Below are 14,937 nucleotides of genomic sequence, written 5' to 3'. Positions count from 1 at the left end.
TGAGGCCAGCCTGGTCTCCAGAGCGAGTGCCAGGAAAGCCTCCAAAGCTACACAGAGAAACACTGTCTTGAAAAAAAACAAAAAACAAACAAACAAACAAAAAGAGAAAGACACTTCAAAATCCAGAGTTGAGTATGTGAACATTTAATGATCCTTTTTTAGAGCTGGGGTCTTGTGTATCTCAGGCCAGCCTGGAACTCATTATATAGCCAGAGATGACCCAGAGCTTCTGACTGTAACTCCAATTCCTGAGTACTGGGATTACAGGCATGCACTAGCATGTCTGGCTCATGTGGTACTGCAGACAGAACTCGGTGCATCATGCATGGTAGGCAAGCATTCTATCAACTGAGCCACATCCCTGTACTGGCTGATTTGTATGCCAACTTGACACAAGCTAGAATCATCAGAGAGGAAGTACCCCCAGCTGAGGAAATGTCTCCATGAGATGCAGATGTGAGGCATTTTCTCAATTAGTGATCAATGGGAGAATTAGTGACCATGATGGGTGGTGCCAGCTCTGGGCTGGTAAACCTGGGTTCCAAAAGAAAGCAGACTGAGCGAGTCAGGGGAAGCAAGCCAGTAAGCAGTTCCCCTTCATGGCCTCTGCATCAGCTCCTACCTCCAGGATTCTGCCCCGTTTGAGTTCCTGTCCTGACTTACTTTGTGGTGAACAGCAATGCTAAAGAGTAAGCCAAATAAACCCTTTCCTCCTCAACTTGGTTTTTGGTCATGGTGTTTTGTTGTAGTACTAGAAACCCTAACAAAGACAATCCCCAGCTACAGATTGTGACTTTATTTTTTTTTTCCTGGCACTCACTCTGGAGACCAGGCTGGCCTCAAACTCACAAAGATCTGCCTGCCTCTGCCTCCCAAGTGCTGGGATTAAAGGCGTGTGCCACCAACGCCCGGCTCAGATCATGACTTTTAAGTGTATGATTTAAATAATTTATCATAATTTGGTATACTGTCAACATAAATTTCTGTTACTTTGGAATATATTAATTCATGCAAATTACTTCTTCGTGACTGTAATATTGTGCAGACACCATGACCAATACAACTTATAGAAAGGTTTATTGGGATCTTAACAGTTTCAGAAGGTGAGTCCATGGCTATCACAGCAGGGAGCATGGCACCAGACAGGCAGGCATGGTCCTGGGGCAGTAGCTGGGAACTTGTGTTTTGATCCATAAGCATGAGGACCAAGTATGCATTCCTACTCATTTAAACCACTACAAGGTTTCTTTCTTCACTGTAATTTTTAAGTTATTCAGGTCTGAATTCACTACCTCAGAGTTAATTGTGGCCAAGAGAAGATAAAAAGGATGTAACCAGATGCTTCAACGACAGTTATATTTAAAAAAAAAAAAAAAAAAAAAAAAAAAAAAAAAAAAAAGATGGCCCAGCCCGGCGGTGGTGGCGGTAGAAGACCAGCCTGGTTTACAAGAGCCTAGTTCCAGGACAGCCTTCAAAGCCACAAAGAAACTCTGTCTCGAAAAACAAAACAAAAACAAACAAACAAAAGATGGTCTGGCGTTGGTGGCGCATGCCTTTAGTTCCAGCACTCAGGAGACAGAGGCGGGCGGTTCTCTGTGAGTTCAAGATCAGCCTGGTCTACAAGAGCTAGTTCCAGGACACCCTCCAAAGCCACAGAGAAAAACAAAACAAACAAAAAAGGTGACACTTCAGAGGACGTAACTGTAGACTTGCCAGGTTTCCAGCAACAGCACAGTGTAAGAAACCCTGCTTTAGTAAAGTATCATCTCTCTTATTCGTGCTGCAAGCTAAATTAAGAATCTTGACACTGCCAGGAGCCGGGGAGATGGCTCAGTGGGTACAGGACCTGCTGAGCAAGCATGAATTCAACTTCCCAGCACCCCTTTCTCTTCCATTCTTCAGTTGCAGTCTGCTGCTGGTGTTCACAGCTTGTCTATGGGGGTGGGGGAATCTTTTAAGCCCTAATAAAATTGTCCTTGCGCTTCCATTTGAGTCCATGCTTAAATTATTTTATGAATGAGGCTAAGAACCCCAAAGGGAAGCTTGATTTCCCCTGTATCGTTCTCCTGCCGTGCCCAGGTTGAAGGACAACCCCGCTGGCCAGCGTCCGGCCCCAGCGGCCTGAGTCCGCGCACACTTCGTGCTGGCCGGACCGTGTCTTTAAAACACGGGGCTGCAGAGGCCTGGGCGAGCGCCTGTAAGCTCAGGTCCCTCCGGGAGGCCGGCGAGCCCCAGCTGCCCCAAACCCAGCCGCGGACAAGGAGCGTCTAGGAGTCTCTGGATGGGAGGGGCGCGTCTCACTGTGCGTGACGCACGGCGCTGCGAGCCCAGACTGGCCGGAGGGGCGGGGCGCGCTGCGTCGTCCGCGCCGGAGATTGACGTAAGGGGGCGGGGCGCGCCGGTGTGCCCGGGAGGCTGACTCGGGGGGCGGCAGGTGGCCGCGCAATGGACCGCTACGCGAGCGCCGGGGACGAGGCGGCGGACCGGGCCCGGCAGCAGGAGCGGCACTACCAGCTGCTGTCAGCGCTGCAGAGCCTGGTCAAGGAGCTGCCCAGGTGCGCAGCCGCGGGCGGGCCCAGGGCGGGGACCCGGGCGCCGGGCCCGAGCGGGGACCCGGGAGCAGGGGGCGGGGGTGGCGGAGCTGGGGCGAGGGCCGCGCTCACCCGGCGGTCTGCTCGCAGCTCTTTTCAGCAGCGCCTGTCTTACACCACGCTCAGCGACTTGGCCCTGGCGCTGCTCGACGGCACGGTGTTCGAGATCGTGCAGGGGCTTCTTGAGATCCAGCACCTCACCGAGAAGAGCCTGTACAACCAGCGACTGCGGCTGCAGAACGAACACCGAGGTGCCGGGGGCGGGACGGGGAGACCTCTCCTGGGCGTCTCTGGCCGCAGGAGCCTCGGGTGGACAGTCAGGGAGGGGTGCAGTGCCCTAGCTGTCCCTTTTAGCCTGCTGCTCAGAAACGTCTTACTTGGGTTCCCAAGGTCCCAACAGCCTTGCTGTTTATAGGCCTGTTGACAGCTGTGTCGTACTTGTTAAATAATCCGTTATTTGGAGCACCTTCCCTTTTGAGTCTCCGGCTTGCTCGCTCTCCGGTGTCTACATCGAAGCCCCTTCCTCCTATACATTATACCAGGCTGATCCCGTTGTACCATCAGGTCTCCACGCTGTACTCGGCTTCACACATTTTAGGAAAGTTGAAAGAATAGTGTGACAATGTCCCCGTGCTCTCCACTAATACTTTGCTTTGGGCTCTGTTACTGCTTTGGATTTTGATACCGAGGACTGAACCCAGGGCCTCTCACATGCTAAGCGAGTTCTCTATATTAAGTTATGTTTGCATGCAAACATTTCCTGCTTCTCTGGGACAGGCAGTGTCTGTGATGCCAGACAGGATCTCCCCATCAGACATGTGTGTTGGATTTTGTTAAAAACCTTTCCCAGTTCCTATGGAGATGATCAGGTGGTTTTTCTGTTACTACAGTGAGTGACATTAATTTCTAAGTTACTGACGTGAGCTGCATTCTGGGAATGCATCCTGTATTGTCACGACGATTGTTCTCTTATGTGTGTTGTTTTTTAATTGTGTATTTATGTGTAGTGCTCATGTGGTGCGCTTACACATACATGTATGTGTACACTTGTGTGGCCATGCATGTGGAGGCCAGAGCTAGGCATGGTGTCCTAGTTAGGGTTACTATTGCTGTGATGAAACACCACGACCAAAAGCAACTTGAGGAAAGGGTTTATTTGTCTAACATCTGCTCATCACTGTTCATCGTTGAAAGAAGGCAGGGCAAGAACTCAAACAGGGCAGAAACCTGGAGGCAGGAGCTGATGGGGAGACCATGAAAGGGGAGCTGCTTACTGGTTTGCTCCCCATGGCTTGCTCAGCCTGCTTTCTTACAGAACCCAGGACCACCAAGTTTTGCTGGCACTAGGAGTGGCACCACCTTCAATGGGCTTGGTCCTCCCCCATCACCAATTAAGAAAATGCCCTACAGGTTTGCCTACAGTTCGGTCATATGGAGACATTTTTTTTTTTTTTAATCAAGGCTTCCTCCTCTCAGATGACTTTAGCTCATGTCAAGTCGACATAAAAACCAGCCAGCACAGCCCCAATGTCTTCCTCTGTTGCTCTGCACCTTAGTTTGTGAGACACCAAACCTGGAGCTCACTGATTTGATCATGTGGCTGGCCAGTGAACTTAGGAGTCAATTAGCCTGTCTCTACCTCCCCAGTTCTTAGCCTACAGAGCAGTTGCTGTGCCCAGCTTTGACCTGGGTGCTTAGGATCCATGCTCATTTTACTGAGTCCCCTCCTATCCTTGTCTGTTGAATTTGATCCATGAAAACCTTAGGGGTTTTGCTTTTATTCCTGATAGACAACAACCTTGTAATTTTCTTGTAATATTTGTGTAGGTATGAAGGTAATGCTGGCCTCAGAATGTGTTGAGAAGTCTCTTCAGTTTTCCAATGAGAGTTTTATTTCTTTACCAAATGTTGGAGTGGCTGAGCCCTATTTTTCTAATGTTTTGACAGAAGTATAGGTTGTATATAGTTCACAAGTCTAAAGTACATGACTCAGTCTGTTGTTTCCTTTTCCCTTTTGGTTTTCTGAGGCAGTGTAGTCCTCCTGCCTCAACCTCTCTAGTGCTGGGATTCCAAGTCTGGGCCGGGCTCTGCTTTTGCTCATTGCTTTCAGTGTGACCATCCAGGCTTCCCCTGGCTCCTTCTCTTACATCCACCATTCTTCTGGCACTTTCCTTCCTGCACCAGAAAGGAAAGGTGTCCACTCCTGCTTTTTCTTGATCTCCCCTGACTTGACCTGGAATTGGCCATTATTCTACAGAGCCCTTTTATTTGGGATGCTCTTGGTACCTGTCTCAAGCTTTTGCCATTTGTCCTTCAGAAGGCTTGGGCCAGACTCTGGTGCATCAGGCAGTGCCAGCCTCCGAAGCCTTCAGTCAGATCCAATAGGCGGTGACTGGGATAGGCCACCTTGTTTTGCTTGGTTATTATAGTGCCCAAGCCACCCCTGAGCAAGTAACCAGAATGGAATCTGAGAGTTGACCTGGGACTTTTAGCAGTGTTGGCTAAATGGATTGAAGTAGACAATGTATTCATACGTGTACCCGTTGCCTCAAGCTTGTGTCTACCTCATGTTCACTGCAACCAGATAATTAGGCAATCTCTTTCTTGCCCTTGTGTTGATGGAATTATGTTGAGGTGGTCCTTGTTTTCAAACAGCAATGATAGTGGTATCATTGAGGTACATACAGAATGCTGAGAACTAGGGGCACTGTAGAGGCTATCAGGCCTCAGGAACCTTCTTTATTTTATTTATTTATTTATTTATTGGTTTTTTGAGACAGGGTTTCTCTGTGTAGCTTTGGAGCCTATCCTGGCACTCGCTTTGGAGACCAGGCTGGCCTCGAACTCACAGCGATCTGCCTGCCTCCGCCTCCCGAGTGCGGAGATTAAGGGCCTGCACCACCAACGCCTGGCAGGAACCTTCTTGAATATAGCTGTCCTGTGACTCTTCTAGGAGTAAGAATGTTAGGGTTTGAGTTTGCTCTGGGCCAGCCAGCCACACTCCTATTTTATGTGCAGACTGGTGCGGTGCATCCCGTTTTGTGATCACAACCCTTATCATCCCATGATATCATCCCTTACCATCTCTCACTGTGCTATCAGGGCAGACCGTTTGTCTGTGTCCATATGAGTGGCACAGTTTATCAGGGTCCAGGTACTTTGCTTGCTGGTAGAGGGTAAAACACCAGACTTCACAGTGCAGAACCCTACTGGCTCACAGTATACTCTTCACCTCCTCTGGCTGCTGAGCAGGGGCTGCTCTGCTTACCTATAGGGTAGCACAGGACACTCATAGGCCTTTGGCTCTTTAATACTTCAGTAGGTGTCCTTGGGTGATGTCCTATGGATATGTCCAAGATAGCACAGCTAGAACTCTGCCACCTGAGTCCAGCGACCTTAGTCACCTGTCTGCCTCCTGTCCCTGCCCTGGGTGTGCTGAGATCATTGCCATACCTACTTAACCTATAGTCCTCTAAGCACCCTGGAGGTGAAGGACTTCTTAGACTAGGCCTCTAACCCAGCTTTGGGCTGCCCCTCTGTTCCCAACGCCTGCTCTTGCTGACGGCTCTCGTTCCCTCCTAGTGCTCAGGCAGGCTCTCAGGCAGAAGCACCTGGAAGCCCAGCAGACTTGCCGGCCCCACAACTTGCCAGTGCTCCAGGCAACTCAGCAGCACGAGCTGGAGGTAGGAGCTGGGATGGGATGGCTGGGCCTGGCTCAGTGGAAGGGCTGAGGGTGGTTCAGAAGCTGAGTTCATGGCTCGCTGGAGGTTTGGTGAGGTCCAGCCCATGGCTTCTCCCCATGGGTACTGAGAGGAGAGTCACAGCCCATCTGTCACTCTCCTATTCCTCCAAACAAGCATGTCTGTGGACTGGAGTAATCACTGAGTCATAGTGATGAAGTGCAATGGTGGGATAACAAGAGCGTTCAGTCAGGAAGAGGCCCATATTATCACAGAGCTCAGGGTCAGATGTAGACCCATAGGAAGTCAGCAAGCCATGGTGATAGGGGTGAGGATGGTGGCTCCAAAGAGTAAATGACAGGTCTCACAGGCATTTCCAGCTGGGACTGTTGGGTATAGCCTTATGGAGCCCCTTTGCTGAGCCACAAGCAAGGATGCCACAGCCCTGGAACCAGAACCACTATGGGGTGGGCAGGGTAGCCAGGAGGAAATAGCAGGGAGGGATGTGTTTGAGACATCCCTGGGCAGAAACCCTAGCAGGAGCCATCCTCACTCAAGCCATGGTAGGCCATGGAACATCGAATCCGAGAGGAGCAGCAGGCAATGGACCGCAAGATTGTTCTGGAACTGGACCGGAAGGTTGCTGACCAGCAGAGCACACTGGAGAAGGCAGGGGTAGCTGGTTTCTACGTGACCACGAATCCTCAGGTCAGTACCTAGGCCAGCCCTGCCACAATCTGTGTCCCTGGCCCCTGAAGGTTCTGTTCCATTCTATCTGGAGCTTGTTTTATGTTTGTTTTGGATTTTGTTTTCTTTTGGTAGAGGGTAGTATATTGCTTGTTTTATTTTTATTTATTTATTTTTGGAGGCAGGGTCTGCTGCACTGCTCAGGCTGGCCTTGAACTTGAGGTCCTCCTGCCTTGCCATAAGCACAGGAATTACAAGCAGTGCTAGTCCACCAGTCCACCTGGAGTCTTAGCACATTGATTCCTAGTGAAGCTTAGTTATTGGTCTGCAGAGTTGAGGTGGAAGGCCCAAGGAGGGCATGGAGGTGATGCCCAGCTGTCTAGCCTTGCAGAGCCTCCTACCTACCTCCTGCAGCCACTCTAAGAAAGCCAGTGAGACTGCTCCCCCTGTTAGGTGCCCAGATCCTCCCTCTGCCTGCCCATGGCCAGCTTCCCCGTAGCCTCACTACCTGCCATCTTCTAGGCTAAGAAAAAGGGCATGGGGTGTTGGGCTGGCCCTTACAGGGCCTCTTTTACATCCCAGGAGCTGACACTGCAGATGAACCTATTGGAACTCATCAGGAAACTGCAGCAGAGGGGCTGGCAAGTGGGAAAGGCAGCCTTGTGACTAAGTGGGGGGTCCCTGCTGTCCTCCATTGCCTAGGATGGCTAACAACCCCATCCTGTCACTGTTGCCAGAAAGGTTCAGGGAGCTACCGATTGTCAGCTGCCAACACGTGCGATCTTTGTGAGGAGACGCACCTGTCACCATCCTCTGTTCGGATTTGGGGGGGAGGTCCAAGAAATAGGAATGGTGTCAGGAGAAGGCCCATGACTGAATGTGAGTGGGACTATCGCTCCTAATGCCTAACCTTCTGGGCGTACCCACATTCCCTCCAGGCTTGGTTTTGCCTTGTTCTGGTATGATCCCTACCTTGACAGTCCCAGCCTTGGGTGGAAGAAGCTCCAGAACCCAAGTCCTGTGTGGCCTAGAAAAATAAACACCCCAGCACACGGTTTGTGTCCATGCGAGCTAGGATCCTTTCCTAATGGCTCTGGCCATGCTGGAGCTACCAAGTGGCAGCCACCAAATGGTCTTCTGGGATACCCAGCCAAACCCTTATGCCTTTCATTATCATTTTTGCCTGACCAGGTCTCCCAGTTAAGGCACAAGAACCCGCCCCAAACTGCTGTGTGAAACTGGGGAGCTTAGGAGGTGGGGAACTGCCACAGACCCAGCTAGGGCTTGAGTTACTGGAGTGAAGGGTTGGAAGGGAGCTGGGCCTCAGCAACTGTGTGCTGCCTGTACTCATCCACAACCTATGGGTCTGGGATGTGGATTGTAAGTGGCTGAGTGTCACTACAGCCAGGCAGAAGTGTCCCCAGTGTCTGGATTGGGACGGCCTCTGGCAACTCCAAGTAATACCCCATGCAGGCCAGCTCCTCTACTGCTCACAGCTGACTCATGTGCATGAACGTGGTAGCTCTCTGGTACAAAATGATTTATTCACTAAGTGGGATTTACACTGGCCATGGTGACACAAGCCTTTAATCCCAACACTTGGGAGGCAGAGGCAGGTGGATCTCTACGAATTTGAGGCCAGCCTGGTCTACAGAGTGAGTGCCAGGACAGCCAAGGCTACACAGAGAACCCCAACACACCCAAAGCTGTGCCCTGCCCCAGAGGTAACAGGTTGAGTGGAGTAGGTGTGGGCATGGTCATTGCAGTGACTAGGCTGGATGGTGGAAGAGGTTGCCAGTGCGCAGCCGCCTGCGGAGCTCCTGCCATAGCAGCTGCCTCTCTCGCTGAGCACCCTTCATGATGCTGCTGTTCTCCAGGGCACGTCGGGACAGGTAGGGCAGCACCTCCATCACAGGACCGTAGGGTACATACTTGTACACAGGAAATCCTGCCTGGCCTATACACACACAACTTTGAGTGCCCATGCACAACATGGTGTACCTCCCACCCCCTGCATGCACCCAGGACAACACAGCTCACCTAATGGGAAGCTAATTTGGTCACACATCCCCAGCAGCTGTCCGAAGCACACCTGGCCATCATCAGGATGCAGGCCTAACTCCTCCATCCTGTGAAGGGGGCCAGGCTGGTGATGAACGCCCCCCCCCCCAACAGGACACAGGCACCCTGATGCATCTCTGAGCCTCTTTCCCTTCTCCTACATTGTAGCCAGTCTCCTATAGGGTGGGCAGGGATGTGAGCTCTGCTCTAACTTCTAGGTCTTCCCAGGACAACAGACTTGCTTTTTCACATCCCACTGCCTCTGACTCCCCTTCTCCACCTCCAGTGCCCTCTGTAGCACTCTGAGCTTTGCTAGTGACTGATAACCCAGCCCTGCTTCATTCTCCCTTGCTCACTGCACAGCTGTCATTTGGTCTGAATGAAAGGTGTAAATGTACTAGATATCACATGCTATCAACATGTTAATGACTCAAAAGAGAAAATTTAAATAACTTCATTTTTAACTTGGCTACTAGGAAAATTATAGCTATGACTGGATTACATTGCATTTCGTGTATATGTGCTTAGTGTTCATGTATGTACATGCCTGTGACCAGAGGTCCCTTGGGTATTGTTCTTCAGGAGCCATCACTGATTTTTGAGACAGTTTGTCATCCCAGGGCTCAACGATTTGGCTAAGCTGGCTGGCCAGCAAGCCCCAGGAACCCTCCCATGTCTGCCCCCACAGTGCTGGGGTCACAAGCTCTTACCCCTACACCCAGCTTTTTCACATGGGTCCTGTGAATCAAACTACAATCTTCATGCTTACATGCCAAGCACTTGGAAGTCCCTTCCCCGGCCGCCTCCTGCTCGATTGAGGGGGGGGGGCAGTTGTCAGAACCCTCCTGTCTTCTTACCGCTCTCCATGGCATCTGACTAGCTAGTCCTTGTTTAAATGTCTGCATGGTGATGATGGCCTCATCCTCATATTCAGCATCATGTTCAGCCCATTCCTGAACTCAGGGCCCCACCTCAGCACATAAGGGTCCTGGGTCTCCTTATACCCTATCATGGTAAGGCCTGGTTCCCATCCCTTCCCCTAACACTCAGTCCCCTGTCTGACCCAGGCTGGCTAGAGCATGACAGAGCTCTGCAGACAGCTGCTTTCCCAGGTCTTTCTCTCCAAGACTAGGCACCAACGTCCACATTTTAGGTGGCCGTGGAATATGTGCAGAGGCCTGCTCACCTCTCCCTCGCTGCCTTCTCCTGGCAGTCACATAATTGTGTTTGAGGTGCCTAGTGATTTCAAGCTGTGAGAAGCACCATCCTGAAAAATGTTACAGGGCCACTGGATGGTGTTTAGCTGGCAGTATCTACCGGCTCCCCTGACACTCTGCCCAGCCCCGCCTTTCAGCTTCATTGCTCCTTTAGGAAGCTCCCTAGGGTATCCCATGGCTAGTCCACTGTGCCATGGAGCCCAAGCATGGTTCCTGGGAGCTGACTCAGCAAAACCACTATCCAGAGTCTACCAAATTTTTTGTATCCAAATCCAGGAACATGGAGGTGGGGAATGGGGATCACTGGGGCCCTGATATGGGTTACAGGATGAGATACGTAACTATGGGAAATTTCTGGACTCTCCAAGACTTTACTTGCTTTTGTATTTGACTTGTTAGAACCCTACCAAAGTTGCACATCTTGGGATAAGGATTTAAAGAGAAAAATGATCATGTAAATTCCAATGCAGTTGAAAATGCTACAGGAAACTTGGTAAACATTGAGGCCGCACTTGGTAAGGCTTCCCAGGGGCCCAGGGACCTAACCCCAGATCTGTCTCTTAGCCATTTTTTTTTTTTTTTTGTCAACTAGTATTTTATTTTTGAACTAAATAATTAGTATTTTAAAAGCTAATGTAACTTTGAACTCTTGGAGGATAAGGTCAAGAATGACAGACAAGCCTAGGGCCTTTTGGCAACTATAGGCTGTGGCTTTGCCTGCTCTTTTCACATGATCACCACCACCAAACACTTAGCAGCACCTAATGGGTCCCATGGGTTCCCAGAGACTTGCGCCACCTGCCACCCACAAACCTCCAACTCAGGCTGGCAGATCCTACCTGCAGAGTGTGAAGCGTACTGTGTCCTCATTGTGGGAAGCCACCATCACCTCTGCCTTGGGTCTGTGCTTCAGCTCTTCCAGAACATAGTTGAGGCACCTGGGACAGGGATAGTCCTACATAAGCTTGCCTCCAGGCCAACCACCACCTTAACCCCTCTTGGTTCTGCAGAGGAAAGTGCTGTGCAGGACCCTGAACCACCCAGCAGTCTGACTTCTCTGAGGCAGCCCTGATTGCAGCTGCAGCCAGAGCCTCAGAAGGCAGGAGGCTCATAAGTCAGGAAGATAAGGACATTCACAGCAGGAGCCCACTGCACCAGTACAGGAAACCCAAGCAGTTACAGATTCACAAGTCCCTTCCACGGTTAGAGAAGCAGTAAGCAAGTGCTGGGGGAAGACTCTGTGGGGCTGCCTGCAAGTTGTTCAAGGGGCTCCAGGTGCAGCTTCCATTGCGTTGTCCTCTCTGCTGGGATGGGCTTTTCACTGATGCCCCTAACTGTGTATGTAATGGCAATATAAATCCATTTGTTGACTAAACTAGATTTGAAAGGTATTGGTCTGTCGTTGGTGTCCTGTCTGGGTGAACAGACACTTATTCACATCTCCCCAGCAGTAGTGCTCTGTGAAAGGAAGGACCGACATCATCCTACCAGGGCTGGCAGGGCCTGCCTGCAACCGTGGCTTTGCTTCTGGACGGGGCCCTATAGCACATTCCTGGCTCTTCAAGAAATAAAAGTGGAGGCCTCAGGGAGGGTGAGTATCCCTGAGCACCAGAGAATTTCAGTGTTATTGTCACCAAGGACACTTGTCAGCCTGGACAGCACACGTGCTGTCTGACCCAATAGGCCAGTTTCTAGGAACATGTTCCAGCTGTGCTGTGACTGCACATGTGTACAGCAGAGGGAGGCAGGATGTTCAGTGAGTCGTTACTATAACCAGAAAAGGCCATGAACATACCCTTGGGTGGACAGCTGTCCTGGAAACTGTGCTGATGTAGGAAATAGAGTAATTAAGTAAGAAGCAAGGGGCAGAGAGAGGGCAGAGTGCACAGTACAACACTGGCAGGTGGCACTGCCTGGATATACGGCAGACTCGACATGGAACAACAGGAAGGAGCCAGAGCCCAAGGAGACAGGGTGTCAGGTTTGCAATAAGCAAGCACAGCCTTGGGAAAAAGGGGCCTACCCCTGACGGCATGCTCTGGTAATGTCAGTTATGTAGGTAAGCTGTTGTCTGAGTTCATTGAGACACTGGCTCTAGAAGTGGGGTTGCTCCCACACTCCAGATCAAAGCATATTTCTGTCTGAAGTCCTCTACCCACCCGGTTATGTCAGGCAAGCCCCTTGGTTCTGTCACCACGAGAGGGAAGAGCGGTAGCTAAGGGTGTTAAAAACAGGATGTTCATAACAGCTAGAAGTTGAAAATCCAAACAGAGTTAACACTGTTTATCTCACAACAAAATGATCACAGCGGGAAAGGCAAAAAGCTGGTCCTGCAGAGAAAACAGCTGTGTCCTGGGCTTTCCATCAGGAGCCCCAGCTTGACGGATGGACTGACTGGGTGGGTGGGTAGGTGGGTGGGGCTTCCCTTTTGTTTGCTCTCAGTTGGGCTACTCCAGCTGTCTCTGCTTGACATTGTGAGCCCATGATTTGGTAATGTTTACTATCTCTCTGCTGCTTTTCTCCATTTATTCTTTTACTTTTGCCTGCTATATGCCTAATAAACTCACCCAAAACTGAATTCATAGCTAGCACAGATCATCCTCCATAATGTACAGAACAACTACACAAAAGATCCCAGTGATAAACAGTAGAAAGAATAGGTGTGCCACCTGCCACATGAGCTGAAAAAGACAGGTTGAGCCAGCCACATGGGGCATGCCAGACACCTGGTATGGATCTCTTTCCCCTTAGCCTCCTCCCCTGTCTCATCTCATGTATCCCAGGCTGATCTCAAACTCACTTTGAAGCCAAGGATACCTTTTAGCTACTGATCTTCCTGCCTCCTCCCAGGTGCTGGGAGTAAAGGTGTCCACAACCATGCCTGCTTTATGTGGTGGTACTAGTGTTCAAACCTAGGGCTTCAGGCATGTTAGGCAAGCACTCTACCACGTGAGCTATACCAGTTGTTTTAAGTGTCAGCAGAAGCTAACTGGGGACAGAGGCCAGTACCTATCCATATTCAAAAGAGGAGAAATTTGGTGGTTTTGGGAAAAAATGATACGACAGCAGCAGAAATAGCACTTTTGCCCTCCAGAAACTGGCCCTGCTTGAATGGGGTCATCACACTCATGGCCAAGGTTCTCATGCATTGTTCCAAGAAGGCACAGAAGGCCCTCTCACCTGTGGTACATGACATTGGTGGCCTCATATGTAGGATTGACGGGGTCCTCATAGCCGATTTCCACAGCCCTGGCACGCTCTTGGGCCATATATGCACCACGTACCAGCTTGGCCCCAAAACACCATCCCTCACGGCGAGCCAGTTCCATATCCATGGTCACATTGTCATAGGCATCCTGCAAGACCAAGCTCTAAAGTCACAGGGAGCCCCATTAATGGCAGCACAGGGACTATCTGCTTCATGTGTATCTCAGCTCAAAGTGCCCATGCCAGCCAGTGACTACTTGAGGGAGACATGTGGATGAAGCTGGGCCTCCAACTTCCACCCCCAAGGAAAGGTGACAGTGGGGCCATCTACAGCCTCCTCCGCATAGGTTGAGATGGCCTTGTGGGTGGTCAACCCAGATACCTGGAGTTACTGTGTATTTCAGAGTCACTTCAGCCAGTTAGAAGCAAGCCGCCACCTGTCTAGGACTGTCCCCATACACACCATGTCCTCTTGGTGCACAGCAACTTAGCCACCTCAGGCTGAGGGGCTCAGCTTGCGGTTTTTCTGGGCTCCGAGGTCTACCTCTTCAGCCCTGTCAAATCTTCCAGGGGAGTTCTAGTGATTTTTTTTTTTCTTCAGATTTCTTAAGAGGGTCCTGTGCTAACAGTGGGCAGAGTCAGCACTAAGTCCTCAGAGGAGCCCGGGACACTCTGAAAGGGCCCCTTGTCTTCTGTCCCTGTGCACTTGCATTTTGTGTTATTAACTGTGGGAAGATGGTTTGCAGGGTGTCATCGTGCACATGTTGAAACCAGGAAACTTAGAGAAGAAATTGGCTTTCTCCATGGGATCTAGGGATCAAACTCAGGTTGGTAGACTTGCAGAGCAAGTGTTTTCATTGAGTCATCTTGCCTGGACAGGGTCCCAGATAGCCTTGTTTCCTCCTTTGCAACTGGCACCGACCCAATCTCTCCTGCAAGCCCAGGTACAGCCACTGGGCAGGGTCTGTCTCCTACACAGCTGAACTCAGTCTAGAGTTAGTAGCCTGCTCATTGCTTCACCTGTGCTGCTCTGGCCTCTGCAAAGCAGAGCCAAACAAATGTTGCATAGATCCATAGAAAGGCATATCCCTGCAGTGTGGTGAGTCACACTGCCTGTGAGAGGCTCTGCAGTCAAGTACTGGAGGCAGGCAGGGAGACAGGAAGGCAGGAGGTGAATGGCTGTACCTTGAGGTAGCACTGGAATGTGTTGAAGATGAGTGGCTTGTCCACATTGAACCTGCGCTGCATCTCCAGAGTCAGGCGGCTGATAGCCGGCTGGAAGTAGCTCTGCTCAGCATCTATCATCAGCCGCACGCCTGTCTCTCTGGCTTTCTGAGGGGTGCAAAGGGAGGAAGGATCTGTGGCTCAAGGTTGATGATGCCCTGCCACTGCTCAGGTGCTGGGGCCCCTAATGCTCTGTTAAACCACCCCCCACCACACACACAGCATGTCCATACACACACTCGTAGAGCTGCTCACACTTTGGCCAGCATG

General features: G+C 50.8%; 2 protein-coding genes across 3 annotated transcripts in view; one reads left to right on the top strand and one right to left on the bottom strand.

The window, feature by feature from the left end:
- Positions 1-2,396: 2,396 nt before the first annotated feature.
- On the top strand, positions 2,397-11,627 carry LOC103160536 (protein DGCR6). 2 transcript variants are annotated; one of them, XM_027413150.2, is made up of 5 exons: positions 2,397-2,555; positions 2,682-2,842; positions 6,174-6,274; positions 6,839-6,979; positions 11,247-11,627. In XM_027413150.2, exons 1-5 carry the CDS (start codon positions 2,446-2,448, stop codon positions 11,286-11,288), a joined length of 555 nt encoding a protein of 184 aa, XP_027268951.1. In that variant the 5' UTR covers positions 2,397-2,445; the 3' UTR covers positions 11,289-11,627. The 2 variants fall into 2 exon arrangements, with proteins under 2 accessions (XP_027268951.1, XP_027268950.1); XM_027413149.2 differs by lacking the exon at positions 11,247-11,627 and adding an exon at positions 7,541-8,028.
- Prodh (proline dehydrogenase 1) overlaps positions 8,666-14,937 on the bottom strand; it is a 19,500-nt gene continuing 13,228 nt past the window's right edge. Inside the window, exons 10-14 of the mRNA XM_027413148.2 lie at positions 14,629-14,775; positions 13,417-13,592; positions 11,076-11,174; positions 8,999-9,087; positions 8,666-8,915 (exon numbers count right to left, since the gene is read on the bottom strand). Coding sequence (XP_027268949.1) covers positions 8,728-8,915; positions 8,999-9,087; positions 11,076-11,174; positions 13,417-13,592; positions 14,629-14,775 — 699 coding nt within the window. The 3' untranslated portion in view covers positions 8,666-8,727. The remainder of the gene's footprint in view (positions 8,916-8,998; positions 9,088-11,075; positions 11,175-13,416; positions 13,593-14,628; positions 14,776-14,937) is intronic.

This window comes from Cricetulus griseus, chromosome 4 (assembly GCF_003668045.3).
Source record: "Cricetulus griseus strain 17A/GY chromosome 4, alternate assembly CriGri-PICRH-1.0, whole genome shotgun sequence".
Classification (NCBI taxonomy): Eukaryota; Metazoa; Chordata; class Mammalia; order Rodentia; family Cricetidae; genus Cricetulus; species Cricetulus griseus.
The sequence above is the reverse complement of the archived record's forward strand: the minus strand, read 5'-3'. Positions and strand labels throughout refer to the sequence as shown.